Below are 23,702 nucleotides of genomic sequence, written 5' to 3' on the forward strand. Positions count from 1 at the left end.
GCTGGAAGGGGACGAGGCCGTGCTGGAATCCTTGGGCTGAGAGCTAGTTTGTCTGAGGCCACATGGGCTCTAGTAAGTGAGAAATACCAGGGAACTGAGCAGAGGGAACTGGGGAGCCACCACAGATGTGAGAAGGGTCACTAAGGGATGAAATAGAGTGGCAGTGGCAGAGAAAAGGGAGCAAATTAATTTTGTGGGTTGAATGAGCTCTTTATAAAACATGACTCAGCTTTAGGAATGCTACTGATTGGTACAACCCTGCAAAAGGGTAAAGACAAAAGGTGGCTGGGAACTTCAGAGAAGAACATGTGGGCCTGTGGCCCTAAATCCATTTCCCCAGGGCAGATGCCTTCTCCAGCACTCTGCAGTTCCTGTGGCTGGAGAAAATTTTCTCAGGAGAAGTTTTAGCAGGCACCACAGGGAAATGCTGCTGAATAAAGCTTCCCTCTTGGCTGTGCTGCTGTCAAGGATGCAGAGCAGGTGTTTAGATAACGAGATCTGGTCATGGGGAGCTCACTGGACAGCAAAGAGTCTGGGAAGAGCTGTCCAGGTTCTCCATGTCACCACAGCTCCAGAGAGCCTGTTCTGGATCCCTGTGCCTTCTGTGTGTCTCCCACTATCGCACTTTATCCCTCAGTGAGACTGAGGAACCACTGGTGCCACAGCAGTACCTCCTCCTTTCCTTCCTCCTTGCTCAGCACCTGGTAAGTCTTGTTCCGGTGGCAGCCAAGGCGAGACACCTGCAAGGAAAACCTGAGCTCCAGGAGCTAGTACCAATGCCCATCCTTCCCCTTGGCAAAGGGGACTCTGGGATGAAGGGCATCATCCAGCAGCCCTGGAGGTGGGACAGCCCCTCCTCAGATCACAGAGACAATGGGATGGAAGAGGCCATTAGAGGGGAGGGCCTCCTGGGAAGTGCTAGGGAGGGGACAATAGCTGAACTGTGTGTTTCCTAAGATACAGGCTAGTCCTCTGTCCTGCTCTGATATTTCTGGTTTTCATTACCACCTAGGAAGCATACAGCAAGTGGGGGAGACCCTCCACTGTGAGAGGAGATAGAGTGATACAGTGATGGATGGGAGACTCCAAGCAGCTCCCCATGGTTCCTCTGTCTTGACATAAGTGACTGTTTCTGCTCCGATCTGTTAAAGTGTCTGTGCAAATACTGCTTCAATGACATGCCACCAAGCCATCTGAGCTCAGGTCAATATTTGCCACCCCCACAAAGAGACTCACTTCAAGTCCTGTTGGAGGGAGAAGGACTGGGCCATTGAGTCCTGGAGGGACTCAGGGCTGGCAGTGGGAAGAGGCTTGAATTTGGAGTCACTAGCCATGGAGGAGAAGATAAGGGCTGGATAAAGGATGGTGCAGGCTGCTTCTCACCCTCTGGTTGTGGGGGCTGTGTTGCAGACACTGGTGGCTCTTGAATGCACAGTAACTGGGGTGCTGAACTCCACCTGAGTCACAGATCTGGGGATACAGGAATGAAAGCAGGAGAAGAAAAAGGAGAAGGAGAAACGGGAGGGTGCTTTAGTGCGTGGCACCCACCTGGCTCGGAGCATCCGCAGCTTGAAAGGAAATGTATTCTGCCTGCAGCCAGAGGGCCACACGAGGGTCGTCACAGCCATGGATGCCCAAGTGGCTGCACCAGTACTCTGCACTCAACCCGCTGTAAACCTCCATGCCATAGTACTCCAAGGCCTCTGGGGAGCTGACCTGTAATGGGGTGGGACTGAAAGAGCTGTGCTTCTTCCTCCCTTTCCCCACCAGTTCCTCCAGGCCCCCCCCTCACAGACCAGCCAGAGATACAGCACACTCTGTACCTGGTTGCCTGCAGCCTGATTCTGGGCTGAGATCTGGGGGCTGATGTAGGCAGTGAAATTGCCTGTCCCGCAATGAACACGTCTCAAGTTGGTGATATTCTGGCACTCCTCCCTCTTCAGTGAGCAGAAAGCGCAGTCAGGGCACAAGTCCATGTGATGCCGCCCAAGACTGTCACACACCTGGGGAGGGTGCAAAGGGAAGATGAGGGGAGGGAAAAGGGGGCTGAGCAGCTTCCATATGCCTGGCTTGGATCTTGCCTCCCTGGTCAACCAACTGAGCTTCTCCCAGAAGGTGGTTCCTGAAAGGGCAGTGCCAATGAGCTCTAGCCACTGGAGTACTGTGATCAGCACTACAGGGAGCCCTGCACACAATGGGGTCAAAGATGAACATTAACATCTTTACCAACTCTCCAAACCCAAGGGCTCTTTCTTCCATTTGTTTCCAGGCTTGGGTGGCCACCAATGAGATACAATTTCCTTCCAGCATTGCATGGCAGAGGATCATCACTGCCTTGTTCTTCTCCAGAGCTAAAAGGCTGACAAGAGAAAGGGATGGGAAAAATCATGTCTCTGGGTCTCATATCAGACATTCTCTCATCACAAGCTGAAGAAATAGCCTCTAGTTAGAAATACAGACAGGCAAACAACCCCAAAACAAAGCAAGAAACCTTTCCGAAGAAACCTTGGACTCTTGGCCAAACTGCACTGAGGAGCAGGGATGTCTGCAGAGTCTGTACATGCCTACATAGCATGGAGGCTACAGGGGGGGGAAGGTGCATTTGGGAGCATGTGAGAGGGACTGGAGGAGGAGTGCAATTAATGGAATTTTTCTCAGGGCCCCTGCAGCAGCAGCTGCTGCATCATTTTGTCCATCTGACTGCACAGCCATGATATGTTAGAGATCTGCTGAGTGTTGACCTCAGGCAGTCCAATTTGGGTCTGGAGTATGTAACTTATGAAGTCTCCTCTCCTGCTTAAGCCAATATATTTGATGGAAAGGGAAGAAAACTGGTAACAATGATGGCAAATTAACTGTTGATGCAAAGTGATATGGGAAGCTAAAGGTATAAGTAGAAAATATAGGGACAAAAGGGTAAGTAAAATAAGAATATTTTAAATCAGTACAGAACTGGTATTAGATAGGGATGGTGTGAATTATCAGTGATGCAGAAGAGGCAGAAATGCTCACTAAATACTTCTTTTTTTGTGTCTGGAAACAAAACCAGTGATAAATAAACAAATTTTGATCTGTCAGAAAGTAGGAAGAAGAGTAGAGCAGCAATTTCTTATGTTTAAATACTCTTAAAATCCATGCATGGAGTAACCTGTATCCAGGAGTTTTCCTAAGGCTGTCTGAGACCTCTTGGATACCTTCAGATTGGCAGTGAACAGAACTGTTACGATACTAGAGAAATTTCAGTGGCTGGGGAGGAAAGAAGCTAACTTTATATCCTTGATTATAGATGCAAATTGAGTCACAAAAGGAGGCTTTCTCAGCAATGAGCTGTGATAAAGTCGTGGGAACAATGCTCCTGGATGCAGTTATTAGTGTGCTAAAGGACAGAATAGTCATAGCTTTATGGAAAACAAGTATTGTCGCTTATTCAAATTTTTCTTAGTTATCAAATGCTTGGACAATGAAAGTGATTTAGACAATATATCATACCTGGATGTTTATAAGGAATCTGAATTAGTCCAGCTTCATATTCAGACTTAAAAACTAGCACAGGACTGAAATAAACTCAGCACATATTTTCAAATGGGCCACAGTGGATCTTACAATAACTATTGGGAAATCATCATCTACAGGACTGGGGAAGTCAAGCGATTTCTGCAGAAATCTCTTCTCAGACTCTTCTTGTCTGTATTTCCCTCACAAAACTAGCAAAAAACTAAACTTACTCACTGAGGCATTTCTGGCATGGTCTGCACATACCATTGCAATAGGAGTGTAAGTAAGAGCAATCACTGGCTTTACAGTGTGATCTAGTTCCTTCAGTGGCCTGGGCTCATTTGAGCAATGGGCATTTGAGCACAAGTCATAACATCTAAGAACCAAGAATGCAGGATCATGGATCTAGGTTAGGAGACTGTACTTGCAGAAGCAGTGACTATAAAAAGGACATAACAACAATGGTGATATGTACATAGGTTCATAGCCCAAGGTGATTAGTGAGTACACATGGCAGGAGAATTTCAAATATATTTAGTTCTGATGTTCACTTTCCCTCCTTTTTTTTTTTTTTTTGACCATTCAGTCAATCTGTACTTTATCCAGGTAGGGATCAGCTAGCAGACTCTGTTCTTCAGCAGATGAAAGATGACTTTTAGTGACTGGAATCTGAGGTGAGATAGGTTCAGACTAGAAATTAGGTGCATGTTCTTAACACAGAAGGTATTTATCATGTGAACTCTTCATAAGGTTTCTCCATGGCCTAGAGACTTCAAAAAGATATGCCAAATTTCACTTCGGAGAGGGGCTGTAGCCCAGTCACAGGATACTGTTTTTTCTTCAGGAACCACCAGACATCCCGTGCTGTGCAGAAAGGCCAGGGTAAGTAATCAGAATGACTGCCAGACCTAAAGGCCAAAAGTGATCAGCCTCTTGCCACAAGTAAGTCCCTGCCACTACATTCTGTGTGAAGAAATAAAGCGGTGGTGTCCACAGACCCATGAGCATTTGAGAAGCATACACTGTATGCACAGAAACATGTGACCACGTGGCATTTGTGCTGGTTTGTGTGTGCACTTACACAGGACAATGTGGATGGACCTTACGACTACTGCTAGGAAGAAGCTTTGTGCACACTGGTGAGCACGTGTGCTGGGAACACACACACTGGGTACATGCTCAGGAGAACATTGCCTTGTTGCTGTTCACATACATAACAGGGTTTGTGTGAAATCAGTCACATGTACACAAGTACAAGGAGCTAAGCAGTTTGTGCAAGGTCGTGCCTTAATAGATCCCTGGGCCCTGCTGCACTGCATGGATGAAGGAGCTCAAAGCATGTACTCTGAGGTTTTACCCGGTCAGAAACAAGATATCCTGTACCCAAAGAGTTCACCCAAAACAGCAGCAAATGAGCATGCCAGGATCTCTGAAGACATCTCTCTCATTTAGATACAACAAGAGAACCTGGAAAGTCTCAGTCACAGAAAATACAATGAGTGTTTCCATGGTAGATTTTTTTTAAAGGTACTAGGGTAAATCTTGTTTTATCACATTGCAGCAGATGCTGCTCTAGCCTGCATCAGACAAGCTAAGATGTTCCTTAAACACACAGCTCTGTATTTCACAGGACAGGCTGCAAACAGTATTCTGAGAATGCAGACACATGAACAAGTTATTGTGGTGCCAATCTACTGCACATCCACTGGAAAACTGAAGACATTTCAGATCCTAGAAATCTAAATTTTGCAAGCCTATGCATCTCTTACTGCAATGCACTACACTATGATCAGCCTGGTCATAGGTTGGTGGAGGGAAGATCAGGATTCAGAAAAGACAGAAGAACGCAAACTGAGGATATCAATGACAGATAACAACTGTTTCAGGCAAAGCTGGGAAGGATTAAAATGTAAGTCAGTAAAAAAGAGAAATAAAGCTTACCTATTCTGAGAGAGCAATTCCAGAACCTATATGATCCTTTATGTCCACTTCCATCTCATGACTCTGTATGATACCTTTTTTCCTCTGTAAACATTCATACAAGTCAGGACACAAAAAAGAACTGGAAAGCTTTTCAAATTTAAGCAAAAAGTCCATGTGGTCTGTGCTAGCCCCACCTCGAAATCTCGTCTAAAGTTGTTTAATTCAAGCATCTTAACATTTTCCTGTGATACAACTCATAGGAAATGCTGCTTGAGATTCATGAAAGAAAAGGTTTTCTCTTTGTGTAGGAATTACCTAACACTGATAATTTCTCTCTTAAGCAGAGCAGCCCCAGAGAACCAGTGTTCAGTCCATTTTGTTGATAAACCCATGATGACTGAAATGAGCCCCTACCAGCACTCAAAAGCTCGATTGCTTAGTCACATTTGGATCTTCACCTTCAAGAGCTGGTAAACTGTCTGGGTCATTTTGCTGAGACTCCCAAATTTCAATTAATGACTTTGACATTATTGTCCTAACTTATCTGAAATAATTTTCCCCCAAATATATTATCATTGGCTATTATTCCATTACTTGCTTGTTATTCAAGTGGCATATTTTGATTTAATCCCCTTGTCATCAAACCAGGGTGATCAAGCCAGTAGAGTGAGAAGAATATTCAGAATAATTAAAAATGATATTAATGATACGAATGTCTCATGTGTTTTCATGAACAAGACAGAAAAAGAAGAAAACTCTCCTGTCTTCTGCATTTTTTAAAAATAGCAAATAAATAACAACCTGAGGCTTAAAATGCATTGACTGCTACAAAATGGATTGCTTTCTATAGCACATATACTAGTCCAACAAATGCAGCCTGAACAAGATGAAAATAGAGGACTCCAGGTAAAAAAGGGGCAGTAAAAGGGAATTCAGCTCTGTCCTTTTCTAAAAAAGACTGCTTTCATAAGAAGTTCAGTGATCAAACATCCACTGAATGTTGATGACCTACTTGTTAAAAACAGATTCAAAGTCAGACATGGGCAGAAGCCTTTGCTGCATGACAAAGTTTAGCTTTACAGATGTGAAAGCCTCATATTCATAAACATGACCTCCTGACACTTTGCTGTTGACCATGTATGTAGAAGCACACAAACTGTACCTATAACATCCCCTCACCCATCCAGGAAGTCGAATCTTTCCATCAACCTCAGATTACCAAGACATTCTGTAGCTTTCTATTTCACATCAATTTTCTCCTTTATCTCTATTCTCTGTTACTGCTGCAAGGTCTTCTGGCCTCACCCTTGCCAATTTATAAGTCAGTCTATCACCTTTAAGAGGATGAGATAGATACATTTGCATCATCCCCAATGACAACTATTTCCTGAAAGCAACTGAGAAGCGGCAGGGGAATGGTTCCTCTCCTGCATCAGCAGATCCAAGGACAGGTCCTGGTTTCTCCTCTCCTTTGCAGTCACCAGCAATCCCCACCCTGTGGTGCTAGCTGCACTTGGGGGCTGTCCCTGGTTCCTCTCCTGGCAATGTCCAGCTCCCTGTCACTGCTCTTTGGTGCATTCAGGCACTCTCCCACTGCTGCTGCCTTCAGAGGCTCAGCTGCCAAGAGCAGGAGCGTCTGGGGACAGCAGGATATGGGACAATTTAGCAGGCTGCCCCCTTTGCCTTCTTTTCTCCCGTGCTTCAGCCCAGCAGACCTGTCCAGCAGTCCTTGTTCACCTTAGGGTAAAGTTTTGACCTTTTGTTGCCTGACAATCCTGTCACAGACACTGGACATCATGAAGACACAGCTAGGTCTTAATTAAATAGCATGTTCTAGTTTTCAGTACTTAAGGCTTCTCAGCCCTGGCAGGGCCACCAGCTTCCAGTCTGCTTGCCCCTTATCCTGAATCTCCACTCCCCATGCTGGGAGATACCATGTCACCTCAGAAAGGATATGAGGATTAGCACCTCTTCCCCTCTTTTATCCAGTAGTTTGACAAACTCCCTCTTTCTCCTGCTAACCCACGTGATATTGTAATCTTTTTATCTCTGCCTCATTGAGACACTGGGAGCTCCCTGGTCTGAGATTCCCAAAAGCCTAGGAGCAGTTTACTTTTTTCTGGCCCTGTGGTGATAAGAGAACCTGCCTGGTCACAACTCCCCCTTCAAAATTAGCCAAACACAATGGCAATACGAAAACACTAAACGGACTTTGATCTGATTGAACTACCAAACCACAGAAAAAAAGTAAGCGCTAACAGGAGACGATAATTCAAAGGGAACATTTCGTAGGGGCAATGTTTTTAATGAGTGGTCTGGTTTTAGAATTAAAGCTGTTGGGGATGAAATACATCAGCATCACACAGACTGTTGGAGAGGTAAAACAGGAGGAGGATGGGGCAGCTGCAGACAAGCACCAGGCTTGCTTGGGAAGCTGGGCCTGTTCAAACAGTGTGATTTGTTCCTGCATCTAGGTGCAAAGAACGCCAGCCATACCGACAGCATGGGCTCTGTATCTGGGGCAGCGTGACGCTAAAAGCAGTTTCAGAGTCACAGAGGACAAACAACTCAATGGTGGGAAGCCCTGGGAAAAAGGGCAAAGGCAATTCTTGCTTGCGCAAACAGAGGAGCAGGAAAAGGAGGTTGATTTCCTTCTGCCAACAGAGCTGCTGAGACTGATCATGAGCTGGGCCATACAGGCATGGAGCATGTGGATGTTTTAACAGGATGCTGAAAATTGCCACGGAAATGAGAGTTGAGTGGGCTTCATAGTGCGGGAGTTACAGACCTCTGTTTAGCTTATTGTGAGATTGAATTGTGGTATGTAGCTAACGTGGAGAAGAAGAAATACTAGGTACTAAATAGCTCTTTAAACCCAGGGCAGAAAGCACAATAAGGATTAAAAAAAAAGAAAATAAATGCAATAAGAGACATTTTGCCATAATGATTCACCATTAGTATAAATACCATAAAAGGGTACTGCAAATTCTTCATCTTATTATTTTCCTGTCATCCCAGTGTCTCTTTCTGAAGGACACAGCTGGCTTCACCAGAGACCACAGGGCAGCTTCTGCAAGAAGGGATGAACAAGAAGGGCTGGATGTCCTTCTGGACAGAGGACTCCAGGCAAAACACGCAGCCCCGGGTCCAATGCCCCTGGCACAACTGTCCAAACCTGGAGTTAAACCAGATGCTGAATATCACATGTGGACATTGACCAACCCACAATGCTGCATGTCTTGCTGGAATGGGAACGTGCCAAAGCCTTTTGCCCTTTTCTTAGGTCCTGCTTTGAAGCCCCTTTGAGAGGAGGTGGGATGCGCTGAACAGTGAAGCTGAGAGGTGTAGTCTATTTTGCTTTTTTTTTTTCTCCTCGAGTTTAAGCTTTCCTTATTATGATTGATGGGACTGTGGTGTCAGGTTACAGCCACAGTCAGCATTAGTGCCTTTGAGAAACTCTGTGATGGAATAGCCAGTATGATATGCAATCACAGCAGTCCCTCGATAATCCCTACACAACTAAATCAGAGCAAGACTTAGTTTCAGAGGCAGGGAAAATTAACATATTCTCAATGACACATAATTTTGCCTTAGTGTAAATATACCAGGAAACATCTGATAGGCAATAAAAGCCTCCTACAGTATCAGGAAGGAGCAGGATATAAGTTACAGCCTTGCAATATAACAGTTATAGTTCTAACAATATGATTCAATCTATTTTTATCTTCAGGAGTGTGATCTCTGGCTCAACTGTAGTAGTATGCAAGGTTTTTTCATAGAAACCCCATGTGTACAATTATGCACAAAACCTGTGTGCTTACAGGAACTTCACCAGCCACAAACAGAGCAAAACTTATATGACTTCTCCTTGAAATCCACGTCTAGACAGCATTTTTTTCTCTCTTGGCAAGCAAAATAATCTTTTCATCTCAGCCAAAGCAAGTGGTCCTCAGCCCCAAAGTTTGAAAGGATTAAAAAGCAAATCTGAGCACAAATATGTGCTCCCTTTGCTGGTCATGTCTGTTTGGGCTCACCAGCACCAGCTGCCTGAGCGTTGAGGCAGACAGATCCTGAACAGATCAGCTGAGAAGAGGCTGAGATGCTCAACCAGCACCTAAAGCATCCCAGAACTCTTCTCAAATGAGATTGTTTCAAGAAACATCAGCTTCACGTTGCATGCAGACAGGAGAGAAGCACAGAGAGACATGTTTACTTCAGTGTCTCCAAGGCCTGTGATTGCAAGGAAGGTATTTCTGCAAGTCACCCAGACTCCTAGCAAACGTGAGTTGGAAGGGAGATGAGTGCAGAGGGAACGGCATAAGGCAGCCCCCCACAGTGTGAGGACACACTGTGATACATGTGCACGGAATAAAGACCTACCTGAATGCTTTTTACCTGTTTCACAACAACAGAACATTTTCACGCCTTAGCAATGCTGGGACACCCACTCCCTGCTCACTCAGTGCTGGGGCAGGGATGTCTGAGGGTTTCCCTGTGTACATACCTGCTCTGGTATGAATTGGCTTGCCCCAGAAAGCCTGCCTGTGCTCACTAGCTGTCCAGGATCCACCCAGCCTGGCTGGGAGCTGGGCCTTTCCCTCACCTGTCACTGGAGGTCATTTCCTGTACCCTCTCCTCAGCTCCGCTGGATGCACTCCACTGGTCCACCTTGATGCCAGAGGCCAATGAAGAGGCCTCCGTGTTCAGCAACGTCTCCAAGGAGAGGATCAAGTTGATCAGCTGCTGGATGCTGTGCTGCAGGTGGTAGTCCCAGGCTCTATCAGCCTGGGCCTGGGATCTCAGCCTGGGAGGCAAGTTTGCAGGAACAGCTGGGACGGGCTGGCTTCATGGAGGCACAGGGAGCCCCCTGTCCCGCAGGGCTCCCTTCGCCACTGCCATGGCAGAGGGGAGCTGCTTAGCCACTGGTTTCTGACTCGACAACGCGTAGGAGTACTTCAGGAGAGTGTCCACATTGGAGTGCAGATGGGGGTCAATGTGCAAAAGCAAAGCCAGCCCCAGAGCTGGGGAGAGAGCAAGACAGGAGGACTGAAAGACCGGAGCTGACTTCATTCACTGCTCTCCAGCTGTGCGGAGGGCACATTTCTGAAACCAGACAGAAAGTTGCCTCCCCTGTGAATTTATCTGCAACTGCTCTGCTTCAGCAGCTGCCTACATGTGTGCACATGTGCTTCCTATTTCTACATGCATCTGTACACACATGGGACTAGAAAGATTTTTGCCATTCCTGCAGACCCCTGCTCCCATCTAATTATGGGACCATTCTGCAGACCAGGAAGATAGGAGCCACTGGACGATGTGCTGGCCCACTCCCACCTGCATGTCAGCTGCTCTTGCATATGGGCCATGGACCCAAACCCTCCACCAAGTTTTTCTGCAGGGAAGAAAAGTACTTGGAGGAGAAAGGCACACAAGCAGAGACATCCAGAGGATCTCAGTGTAGCCATACCTGATTTTGCAGGGGGGCTTCTGTCCTTTGCCCAGGAGCCCACAGCATGAGATCGCTCTGCCTGGACAAGATGGTCTTTTGGAGGAGACAAACTTGGATATAGGATTCGCTGAGGAGAGAGAGGGAGAAGCTTGAGTCCCGCTGTGTTATCTTCCCCGCCTTTTTACCCCAGCCATGGATCCTTTCTCCCATAGGGACCCTCTGAAACCTGATTCCTTCCTTCCCCTGAGAGAGATGCCCCCCTTCTCCAGCCTGAACCCCATCCTCACCTTGATGTAGAATTTGCGACTGGAGCAGCGGTACTGGGCAAACTGGCAGAAGGTCTGAAACCACAGTGCCCCTGGAAAATCAGAGCAGACAGGCCCTAGAGACAGGTAAGAGAGCAGTGAGCTCGGGGGAGGTGACCGCTTTAAGCATATACCCCCTAGGGGGTGACAAGACACAAGTACCTCTTGGATGCTTAGTTTCAGCTTTGTGGTTGATTTGAACAGAAAGTCAAAGCTGGCTGCCCCCAAGTGGAGATTTGAGCTTTGTGCTATTAAAACAGATCTTAGATGCCACAGGCCATGGGTATTTTCTGTCAAAACCACACAGAGTCTCACTTCATCCTTCTGTCCTTTGTCACCTGCTACCTTCCATTTTGGAGGCCTAAAACTTTTGTTTCCCTAACCTGATAAGGACTCTGTTCTTAGTCCTAGATAGGAAAAACAACAACAACAACAACAACAACAACAACAAAGGCAAAAAACCAGGCAAGTAGTGATGTGATGGGCTAGAAAAATGGCCAGACCAGGACTGGAAACACCAGATGAGACCACCTTGTAGCTAGAAGCTTTCTCTGGTCTTGTCAAAGGAAAACACTTTGGACTCTGGTCATGCTGAGGATGAAGGAAAGTCCATTGCACTGTCATGCTGCTGGCAAAGACTGTGCCTAAATACACATGTGCAATAGCATTGAACAGCACTGATGGCCCTACTGGCTCAGAAGTTGCAGGTCTTCCTGCAGCAATCATAGGATAGCTGAGTTCCTGCAGGAGAGCCAAAAACCCTGGAAGATTTCCAGAGAGGGGTAATTTTGTGCTCCCTCTGCTCTGTGCATGTGTGACCCACCACCACCAACAACCTTTTGAGTTTACTTAGCAGAACAATCCAGCACTTGGTGCAAGAACCATGAGCCTACAACTCCCCATCCTCAAGAAAGATCCCCAAACTCTCTGCACCCACCATTTGGGGTTTTCTTCTGCCTATCTGCTCATGGCCTTCAGATCTGCCCCACAAGCTCCTCCACCCCTTGCAAGAGGCTGCAACCCTGCAATAATGCAACCCTGGAGAAAGCAGAGAAGCCTCTCATTGGCCTCCCAGCTCCTCTGGAGCTCACAAAAAGCCTCCAGCACCCCAACAAAGCATGAACAGCCTCAGCCCAGGTACAGGCAAGGATGTGGAGAAAGGGCATCACCAGGGCCCCTCAGAAAACAACTGAGTGACTGCAGGGCTGGACCCTGAAAGTTTGCCAAGGGAGGGGCAAGCACTGGCTGAGATGGAGGATTTTAGCTGTGCAATTACACTGCTCTCCCTATACCCCTGTTAATTACTTGTACAACATCTTTTATTCAGAATACAAATGCCTATTTTGAATGACATCATTATTCAGCTTTATAAGCTGCAGGAACTAAATCAGAAAAAGGTACTCTAATAAGGGTCTGTGCACGAGCAGGTTCACAGCAGTGGAACAGTGAAGCAGTAGTTGCATCTTTTGTATTTCTGTGTGTAGGAATAGTATTTAGCAAGGTATTTCTACCATGTGCTCAAAATGAGCCACAGCATGGTACACAATCAGGCACTCTCACTCCTGCCCCCATTTTTTTGTCAGCCATGTAATAATTGGTGTATTGCACTTCACTCAAATCAAATTTTTAAGCATTCATTGTGCAGAGACCAGAGCATCCCATGCTGCTTTGTTATTGACCTGGAGCTGATTTTGCCAGTCAGTTTTGGCAAAAGCAATGGACAAGCCAAGAGCTACAAACATGAAAATCATCAAAATTCAGAGAAGATGGACCTCTCACACCAAAGAAAGGCAGACACAGACTAAGCAAAGAATAAGACAGCAGTCTTCAGAGTGAGCAAGGTGTAATGCATGGCATGCAGAAAATGCCCAGCAATCACTGCTCTCTGGGCTGACTGCTTGGAAAATGGTCCTCTACCACACAATAAGCAGGAGGCTATATACCTGTCTAAAGGATACCTTGTCTCTTGTGTTAAGCATAAAGCTTCACTAGCAAAACTGGAGTTTCAGTATCTCCCAGGTTTCCAGATCAGAAAAAGGCCAACTTGTAATGAGCAGATCTGAAACTTCCCCTGTCCTTTTGTAGCAGCCTGTGAAATCTCTTCAGGACTCAGGGAACGTGGACTCTGCCAGTGCACACAAACTGGGACTGTGTAGTTGTATTCCACCACATGGACACTGCTTACGATGGACAACCAAGCAGAAGAGGAAGTCCAACCATTGCCTATACTCCAGCATTAACCTGGCCCTCCTCAGCCAGGCCAGGCTTTGAGTATTGCAGGTTGCTTTTGTCCTGGCACTGAATGTCCTTCTGATGATACAGAAATTTCCCATTTTGAGGGGGGAGAAAAAAAGAACATTTTCATTCCAGCGCCTTGGAAATGAAGAAAAACTTGACACAGAGAAGGTTTCTCATGGACTCTCTTTGCTGGTCTACTTACCTGCTCTTTATTTACACCACGGATCAGCTCTCCCACAGCCTATCGACTGCTGATGGCATGGCCAGACCAGCAGCTTGCCTCCTTTAGCATCAGTCCTTGCTTCCTCTTTTCTCTCAGTTCATCTCCCATAAGGAAATACTCAATACTCCCCAGATGCTCCTGCTCTTGGCAGCTGAGCCTCTGAAGGCAGCAGCAGTGGGAGAGTGCCTGAATGCACCAAAGAGCAGTGACAGGGAGCTGGACATTGCCAGGAGAGGAACCAGGGACAGCCCCCAAGTGCAGCTAGCACCACAGGGTGGGGATTGCTGGTGACTGCAAAGGAGAGGAGAAACCAGGACCTGTCCTTGGATCTGCTGATGCAGGAGAGGAATCGTTCCCCTGCCACAGCTGCAGAAACAAGCAAGAAATAGTGGCCCTCAAGTTCCGGTCCAAATAAGCACAGACAGTTGGCTGATCATGCAGTTCATTGACGTTCATAGCTAAATATAAAGACATATTTTTATGAGAAAATTGTTCCTATTTTTTTTCTCTGTAGAAAAATACAACAGAAGTAGTCCCAAGTTTTTCAGCTGTGCAGATATAATTATCCCACTTAAATTCTCGGATACATGGGTGCAGGGAAAGTGTGACTGCAGAGATTTAAAGGGGGCTGTTGCCATGGTGCTTTCTGAACTGGAATGTTTCTTGGCCACTGAAATGTCATACACTGAGAAAAGCAACTTATCAGCTTAGGGTTTCTTAAAGGACTATGAGAGCCTGTAAACCAAACTTCTTTTCTAAACCCTAGATCTATCCGGAAAGACTCAGTCAGTCCATAACATGAACTGCTGGGAAGAGCAGGCCAGAGAGCTGCTCAAAACTGTGGCCAGTTTCTCCCCCTGCTCCCTACCACACAGAGTTCAACAGAGATGTGGAGAAAGTGAAGAAGCGAGTGCAGGGCCACTAAGGTGGCCAGGGCTTTCAGCACATAACCTATGAAGAGAGGCTGAGGGAGCTGAGCTTCGTTAGTCAGGTATAGACGAGGCTGAGAAGTGATTTAATAGCAGCCTACAGCCACTCAAAGGGAAGCTACAAAAACAACAGAATCTAGCTCCTCTTGGTAGTGCCAGGCAATGTAAGAGGAAAAAGCTGCAAATTCCCATTTGGGATGTTCAGATTGGACACTACAACAAACTTTTTCACTAGGAAGGTGGTGCAGCACTGAAACAGGTGACCAGAGAGGCACTGGAGTCTCCATCCTTGGAGGTTTTTAAAACTCACCTGGACGAAGTCAGGATGACCTGATCTAGTGTTGGGATTGTCCTGCTCCAGGCCAGAGGCTGGACTACAGACATCTAAAGGGCCTGTCCCACCACCATTTCTGCAATTCTGTGACATTTCCTTAGCCAGTGACAGGACAGAGAAAGCCTGTGCTGTTCCAGCCCGGGCTGTCTTGCCCTCTGAAGGTGAAGTGATCTCAGTGTAGCACTGATAGCATGTGCAGTGCCCTGATGCATTCGTGCTGCCCTACCTTCAGGGATCCGGCCATGGTTCTCCTGCTGGTCCAGCTGCAGGACTTCAGGGCTGAGGCAGCCATGGTTGCGTCGTAGCTGGCAGGCAACGTGTGCCTTCCAGGAGGGCCTCAGGTTGGAGAAGAAGACCTGGTACTCACTGTTGGACAGAGGGCTGCCTGGAAAAGGGACTGGTGGAGCAGCAGAGGGCAGCAGCCAGATCAGCAACCCTGAGAAGAAAAAGCAGGGTGTGCTTAACCACCCAGGAGAAGTGATAAGTGGCACTAAAGGAGTAGCTTTTGTTTTCTTGAAGTCTCTGGCTTCATGCTTAGCAACCTCTGCAGGATTTGTTCTGCTATCCCCAGTCCCACATCCCATCTGGGAGCCTCCAGTCTTCTGGAGGAGAGCAGGGGCGACTGTTGGTCCCAGGGCTGGCTTTGCAAGAGGGTGGGACAGGAGGGGGTGTGGGTTGAAGAAGGCAATACCAAGAGCACGTGGCCTGGTGCAAGGACTTCAAGGGTCCATTCACTCCAGGTGTGACACATCAGTGCCTGGCCTCAAGGCTCTGAACTGATGCCTTGTCATGGGGGCAGCAGCAACCCAGGGAGCACTCACCCACCACAGAGGGGAATCTCAGCATCTCTGCCCCTCATGCCAGCGCTGCCATCCTGCTGAGCTCTCCGCTTGGGCAGCCAGCACGGTGGTGGCGGTGGCTCTGGTGGCGCTGCCGGCAGCGGAATGAGAGCGCAGCGACCTCACACCTGGCCCTGGCGAGGACACAGAGAGAATGCCAGGTGGACCAGGCAACAGGCAACGAGCAGGAGGAACAGAAACAATCCTGGGAACTGACGCTTCTGGTCCTGGGACATGATGGGGGCTGGCAACAGTCTGGAACAGCATTTGAGGACCAGGCAGGCTTGACCAGGGCAGAGTACCCACCAAAGTGTTTTGGGCTCTTCTGCAGAAGAAAGGAGACAAAATCAATGCCTTTGCTGTCAGCAGAGAGTCAAACACACATTGTGTCCCCTTGGAGAGTGTCCAAGCACGGGCCTGTTTCAGGAGTCGGTGGGAAACTAGCTTAATCTCTCCTGGGTGGCTGTGTCACCTTCTAAATACTTAACTAGTCACTGAAGCAAGGGCTGGTCTTCCTCTCCCTCTAAAACTGGTGCTTAACCACGAGGGAGCAGAGTCACTCTCTGAACATTAAAGTCGTTCCAGGCAAAAAGAGGAGTCATGGCAGTGAAAGAGACACAAAGACTGCCAGCATCCCCAGCTAAGCACAGAGGTGTCAAGGACACTGGTGGTGGTGGCACCCCTGCAAGAAGACCAGTCACATCAGGGACTATTGGAACCTCTCGCCATTTCTCAAAACAGGTCTCCTTCAAGGCTGGGGAGGGGAAGCTACAGTTCTGCCCTAAGAGGACACGGACTCTCCAAATACTTCACCATCAGCAATGAACTGGGAGAAGGAGCACATTCCTGTAACAGCAATGGGGACCCTTTGCGTACACTGCATGGATTGCAGCCAAAATGCTGCTCTGGAGAACTTCTCATGGCTGGGCACTTTGTGACATGACAGGGAAAGACCTGATCATAATCATCACGGGCAAACAGCTCTCACAGAGCAGTTGCAAGGAAAATGCTTGGCGCAGCAGTGCCAAGAACTGCATCCATGAGCAGTATACAGGATGGTGCAGCAGCTTTGCAACCCACAGTGTCACCCCACAGCCTGAATTTGGCTGTGAAATGACACCCTTGTAGAACCAACCAGGAGCTGCAGACAAAGCATATGAACTTTTGAACAGCCCAAAGAAGATGTGAGCACAGCAGGATGCTGTTGAAGAAGTTGCTTCTACAGCAAAGTCCAAGAGATTCAAGCAGCTGTGCTCTCCGCAAGGGCATTCTGCAGGTGTGCCAGCGGAGATCCCATGGCTTCCCATCATCTTCCATTAGCTCGAGTGGCCACAGAGGGTATCAGTGTGAGAGCTCAAATCACTGCAGCCATGTGGTCCATTATAAAGATGTCTGGCAACAGCACACAGCCCTGCAGTTTCTTGTAGGAGACAAGCTGTAGCTTGCTCAGAGAGGTCTTGTTGGCAAATAACACTTCTGAGAAGCTTGAAGCCCCACTGTTTAACAACAACATTGAATTTTGTGACATTTTTGCAGCTGCTTTCAAACACAATGAGCAGGTATCTCTTGCCACTCGCATCAAAACAGGCAACACTGCTGTGGCTTGAGACAGCACTATATTACTCAGCAACAGGTTTAAGCCCATTCCTAGTTCTCCATTGCTTAGCTAAGGCGCATTGCTTATTAGTTGATTTTGGACAACTCCAGGGCCTTCAGCTCCCCAGATCTCCTAACCCAACATCACCTCTGCATCCAGCGGCAATGGAGCTCAGGCTCAGTTCTGTGGTCCTGACTCGAACCGCTTCCAAGGGGAACTTGATACTGACTTGAATCACTGATGGAAATTGGTGACTTAAGAGAGCACAACAGTGTGGCATGTCACGTTATCAATGTGTGGCAGATGCTGACTGCACAGCCTGTGTCAACATACTCCATCAAGAGCTCCTATTCATATTTATGGTAAATGAAAACAGGAAATAAGAATGAATGGACCAGAGTCCTTGAAGAGACTCACTCAGCCCCAGAGTGCAGCCTACCTCCTCAGATTAGCCTGGATGTGGTTAGGTTGTCAAAACCCTCCAAGGAACTCTTATGGTCTGCAAGTGCATGGGGAGCCAGCTACTCTGCAGAGGGCACCAGGGAGCACCAGGAGATTGCGAGTGCAGCAGAATCTGCTGTGTCGTTTGGCCAGATTTGTGTCAGTTGGATATGGGACACTTTTATTATAAGTTTAAGCAAAAAGAACTCATCTAGGGGAAGGGATAAGGCTGGGGGAACTGGCAGGACTCATCTATGCGGTAAGTGTAGTGGGGGAGACATATAGGATGACTGGTGCTTTTTTAAGCAGTTCCATTTATCCATAATGCACAGCCCAAAGGTAAGGTTTATTCTACTATTTCATAATTCATGCATTGAAACAGGCTTGCAACCTTATTTTCAGAGGCACCACAAAATCAGGTTTCCTGAAGTCCTTGTTTCTGTGTTAGTTTGAGCTTGGCAGGCTGCTGTGCACAGATGTAACCCCCAGGCCTACAGCCTGCCTGACTCCAGCTAAAGGTACATATTAGAGCAGGGTAATAATTCACTGCTGTTACAAGGAAGGGAGCTGCATTTTCCGTTTGTAGTTATATGATTGCTGTGTCTGTTCTGAGCTTTGAAAGGGGATATTTGGTTTATGATGGACCATCCTTTAGCAGACAAGCTCCTCTTCCAAGTTAGTCTTGTTGCTGTCTTCAACAGCCAACAGCTATTTCTCAGCATTTTCTGCTCAACACGTACTATCACAAACACCACTAACAGACAGAAAAATCAGCACACACTACATGCTGTTACAACATGCATTTTCCCTGTTGTTTAAATTCTGGCATTTACTTATTATGAAATGTTTTTACCTATTATTTTATTATTTTAACATTTTTATATGTTATGCTACCATTATTTTCTTATACTATTGTTAGCATTAGTGAGCAACAGGCTCACTAACTTGTCCTATGCACAATAAATGGAATAAATATAATGGAAAGAACTTAAAAACTTCAAACTCTTACTCTTCTTTACTCTTCTGTCTTAATTCTTACAGAACTCAAAGTGATTCCTATTCTCCTCCTAAGTGTACCTGAGATCAGCCCATGCAAAAGCTTCTAGGAAAAAAGTAGGTCCCAAAGCTACTGAGATTATTTACAGTATGACAAGTTTCTTTAATGACTCATAGGGTTTAACTGTTTGGTGTTCTTTTAGAAAAATTGCTGGTGATTTTTGTAGGCTATTGTACCTGATTGCAGCAGGCCTCAGGTATCTACAAGACCATGCTTTATTTTTTTTCTCCCAGAACACTGTGAAACATGGTAGCAATGGCTGAAGTCCACCACAGCCCTCCCGGCGCTTGCAGTGCTGGCACACTGGGCCAACACCTGAGCCAGAGCCTGAGCCTTCGGGGAGCTGGGCATGCCACAGGCAGGGCCGGCAGGGAAGGCCCCAGTGCACTGTGCACCCATGCACAGGAGAAAACACAAAGAGCTGAGCCAGGTTCCCCCCTTTGCACCCTAAGGCCGCCTGCTGCAGCCCAGGGAAGGGGAGAGAAGGAGCTGCCGTCATCTCTCAGTGGGACGAGTGGCAGGAGCCCCTTCTGAGCACCAGGGTAGATTCCTTTTGCAAACCCCCAGTCTGTGGCTCACAGACCCTTCTTCATCTGCTACAAGGGTTATGTTATCCCTTCGTTCATCAGACTGATAGAAAACAACACGGGATGAAGGTGAGCCCACAAAAATATCACTATTCTGGATATGATGTGCTGACCCAACCCTCCACCCCTTTGTTTCACCCTTACCCTGTGCAGGGGCATGGGGTATGGTGCAAAACTCTTAAGCCCTGAATAGCTAAGGGCTGTGACTAGAGCTGGCAAATATGGATAGAAGAGGTCGACCTCACCACAGCAACACATCTGCCAAGCCAGGTCTTGATGCTAGTGACCATGAGCGAGGGAACACATGGGGAAGCCCAAGCAGGCCGACTGCAGAGCCAAGTCACACAAATGTGTAGCATGGTCTCTGAGCATGTGTAATAGCTCTTTAAAACAGCACTTGCACCTATAGCGCTCTGCCCACTGCACATCTGTTTCCCTTCCCCATATCCCTGTGAACTGTCCCTGTCTGCATGCACAGCACAGGCCCTACAAGGGTACAAGCAGAACCGACTTCAGAGCCAGAATTCAGAGGTCTGCCCACAAACCAAATGTTCTAGTGGGGGAATCCCAATAAGAGGCAGAGAGGGAGATGGCAATAGTTTAATCTGAGATGTGGCCAGTTATGTCCTGGGACAAAGAAGCCTCTGGCTGAGCCAGCAGTCCCTAACCCAGTGCCTATGCGACAGGGATTTAGACATCCTCCAGCACATTCTGCTGCATCTACTATTGCAAAAGTGTGCCCCGGGCTGCCAAGACGAGCTGCCATCTGCTACCAAAGAAGGGACAGCCCAGTCGAGAAGTCATCAGAGCCACTGCATGGCAGCCAAGCAGCTGCCCTCTTCCAGTTCAGTCCTGCTCCTCGCATCCTCTGTTTCACCAGAAGAGCCTGATGGCAAACACCTCCTGCCTGGTAGCTCTGGCCCTGGGAGAAGGGATGTGAGTACCAGCCCACTCAGAGCAGGGTTGAGGTCTCCATTTTGAAAGGCAAAAGCTCTAGACAGTGGGCTGATTTAAGTCAAAATGATATAAATGGCTGACTTTAATACCAGGTTAAATAATCTTTGTTCTGCAGTTGTACTTTATTCTAGTAGGTTTACTGTCAATGACTGAGAGCTATGAGAAAATGCTGATAAATATAGCCATTACACTAAAATTGGCACTCATTTTAACTTGGTGGATATGTTAATCTTTTCACATTTATACAAGCACTGTACAGTTATAATATGCATTAATTCAGATACTTAATTTACATTTTATTATGATAGAAAATAGTGAATGAAGCACTTCTAACTTGTCATTTAGAAAATGGAATGTTTAATTGATTGCAAAAACAGCATTTAAAAATGGTTTCTTGAATTAATAATACAACCAAAAATGGAGTGGATTCATAAAAGCAGGCATGAATGAACTGCTCCAGCCTTTTAGGCAGGCTTGTTAAAGGAGATGTGATTCTTAGTGCAAGAACAACCTGATCTAACTGTGAAGTTAGCCCTGCTGTGAGTAGGGGCTGGACTGCAGATGGCAGAAGTCCCTTCCCACCTAGATCTTTCTGTGGTAACTAAATGGATTCTTACAATGACTGGATCCTTCAGGCTTTCAGAGCTGGGAAACCTCATGGTCTCACGCTTTTTTTTCTTGCTTGCAGTCAATGTACAAAAAATAATTCTAGCTTTTTCTCCTCCCAGTCTGGCTTTCAGCTTTCGATGAGTTACGTCTTTAATGGCAGTAACCCAATCCATGGAAATTAAATCGTTCTGTACATCTGCAAAAACAGACCACAGCAGGCAATTTACTGAACATTTTTTTAAACTAGGCTTTAGGAGCTTAGTGCTTGTCACAGGTTTGCCTTTCCTTAAGACTTGGGCAATAATGCATTTTTAAAATAACATTTAAATTTATCTATGCAGAAGAATAAACAAAAATTGGCAAGATGTTTAATTATTTTTATAAATAAAATGTATTTTATTACCAAAACCAGCCACATTTCTCCTGATACTTTAAGTACTAGGTAAGAGGGTTGGAGGAACCTCCTTCAGTTGGCTTTGGAAACAAAGATAGGATGCTTTGCTTCCTCCTATTAGCCTCTAACTCTCTTAAGGTATTATCCAATGAAGCTTAAATACTTAATGTCAGCTTGCAACAAGATGTCATTTCCCCATTGAAGCCTACAGCTAGAGATTTAAGAAACTCAGATCACCCAGCCAATCAGAATATATAGGCTCGTCGCCTGCCGAGAGACAAGGAAGTTTCACTTTGCATTAGCCGCAATGGGTGTACTCTAACCCTTTCTCTTCTCCAGTTTTATGGAGTGCCGATTACTATTTGGGTTGCTAGCACAAATCAGGTAGACTTGGAAAGGTAGGAAGGGCAGAAGCACACACAAGCCCCTGTGGGACCCCACCTCTCGGAGTATGCCAGATGCTGTAAATAGCTTCTTTTCTCTTCCAGACAATGCAGACATACATGCTAAGAGTAGGAGACTAAGCACTTACCCTGCCAATAACACTTGGTGGAGGATTCAAGTTCCATTAATGAAATGATCACTGTAAGATGATCATAGTGAGGGAGGACTCGCTGACCCCTAGAGACAAGCTGGCCCCTTCCAACCAGTATTTCTATGACTCTTTGTTTCACAGCAGGTGCACATGTGGCCAGAGCTCCATCTGGAAAAATATTTTGTGGAAATAACGGGGCCCTTTGATCTCTCAGCAGTGGAATTGATCTGGGAGACTTTCGAAAGGGCCTGGATTTGTGGAGGGAGAGGCAAGATCCCTCCTATGATCAGTGGTTATTAGCCTTAGAAGCACAAGGTCCCCTTTCTGCTTGGTCACAGAAGTGAAACCCTTTGTACCTGGTTAGTGCTAGCAAGGCCTTCTGTGTGTGCCCTAGCCAAAAAGCTAAACTACTACTGACAAGAGTTAGGTCTTATTTAAACAATTGTGGAGATGAGACTGAGGCAGAGGATTAGGAGTTAACAAGGAAACAATCTGGATCAAACAGTCATGAGCAAACATAGCCAGGTCTGGTACACTGTAATGCAAAGACAGGACAGGATAGGACAAATGCATCTGGCACCAAGATGACAGCAAAGCATCCTTTGACTTCATATCAAAGTGCTGGTCTTGGGTGTTTGCTGTTCCCCTGTGTCCATCCCCAGCCTTGCTTGGAAGCACTGAGTTCACACTGAATGATCTCAGACTCAGAGATGGCATCAAAGTGCATGACTGCCCCTGCAATTTTGCAACTCTTCCCAGGCCCTAAATCCATGGGTGCCATTGTCTCTGTGCTACAAGGTGAGATCATCCCTATGGGAGATCACCTTCTGCCTTGACTTCATTGGATAACAACCTCTCCATTGCAGCAAGTTTGTAGCCACACATTCATGGTGTTCCCAGAGAGCATATTGCTTTGCATAGCAATTCTTGCTGGAGACACTGCCTTTGCTGTTTTTTAGCACTGACTCTTCTGGCCAGATAAAACATCTTTTCACCCTTCCTTTGGGCCAGTTGTTCACAAGCTATCCATCCATTTTCCAGATGAGGAAAGAAACCCAGACCAAGTTATCCGGAAGACCAGAAGACTTTCTTTGGACAGTGGGCAGCCCCTTGTGCTGTCTTTGTGAGGAGACTGCTGAGCTGTTCGTTGTTTACTACCACTGCTTTAGAGCAGTCATGGAGCGCATGCTCCCCAGATGTTGCCACTCAGCTTGCCAACTTCTTCGCAGTTTGTCCTCCTGGTTCATGTGGCACGGAAAAAGTACACCCATTATTAATTATGCAACAGAGAATGGCTCAGAAATTGCCAAACCAGAAAGGTCCATTTCATGCAGGGCCCAAGCTCTAAGGTAACTCAGAAGTCTGGATATTCAAGTTATGTTAAACAACCTATCAAGAAGCACCTGATATATCTCCAGTGTGCCTTCCCTGCTCCAGGAAAAACAAAACATCAGTGTTGCTGCTGCCAATTAGCACCAGCCCATATGCCGTGGTTGCATTGTAGTCTGGGCTCAGTCAGCTCAATATACTGCTATGTTTTGACCGAAACTTCACTGAGCAAAGTTAATGACTCGATACCCTTCATATCCCTCCTTTCTGGGACTCAAAGAAAGCGTCAACTGTTTCTCTGTAGCATGTCAGAGTGGAGCAATTCCGTTGTTATTTGTAACTACCACTTCCTGACAGTGGATGGGCTGTGTATCTGCAATGAGAAGCATTCTGAGAGGACCTGGCCTTACTTGCAGCCAGGATAAGCAAGTTATGTCTTGGGACTGTTTTTCTCTGCTGCA

The 23,702-nt window shown here is 46.7% G+C and overlaps 1 protein-coding gene across 1 annotated transcript; it reads right to left on the reverse strand.

Annotated features, from left to right (window-relative positions):
• Positions 1 to 600: 600 nt before the first annotated feature.
• Positions 601 to 15,742, reverse strand: ACRBP (acrosin binding protein). Its single transcript, XM_067292383.1, is given in 10 exon segments — positions 601 to 740; positions 1,384 to 1,470; positions 1,549 to 1,716; positions 1,824 to 2,003; positions 2,227 to 2,359; positions 10,022 to 10,439; positions 10,886 to 10,994; positions 11,155 to 11,249; positions 15,123 to 15,332; positions 15,718 to 15,742. Coding segments are annotated over 10 exon segments (1,539 nt in total). The 3' UTR covers positions 601 to 626.
• Between the last annotated feature and the right edge of the window lie 7,960 nt (positions 15,743 to 23,702).

This window comes from Apteryx mantelli, chromosome 1 (genome assembly GCF_036417845.1).
Source record: "Apteryx mantelli isolate bAptMan1 chromosome 1, bAptMan1.hap1, whole genome shotgun sequence".
NCBI classification, from domain to species: Eukaryota; Metazoa; Chordata; class Aves; order Apterygiformes; family Apterygidae; genus Apteryx; species Apteryx mantelli.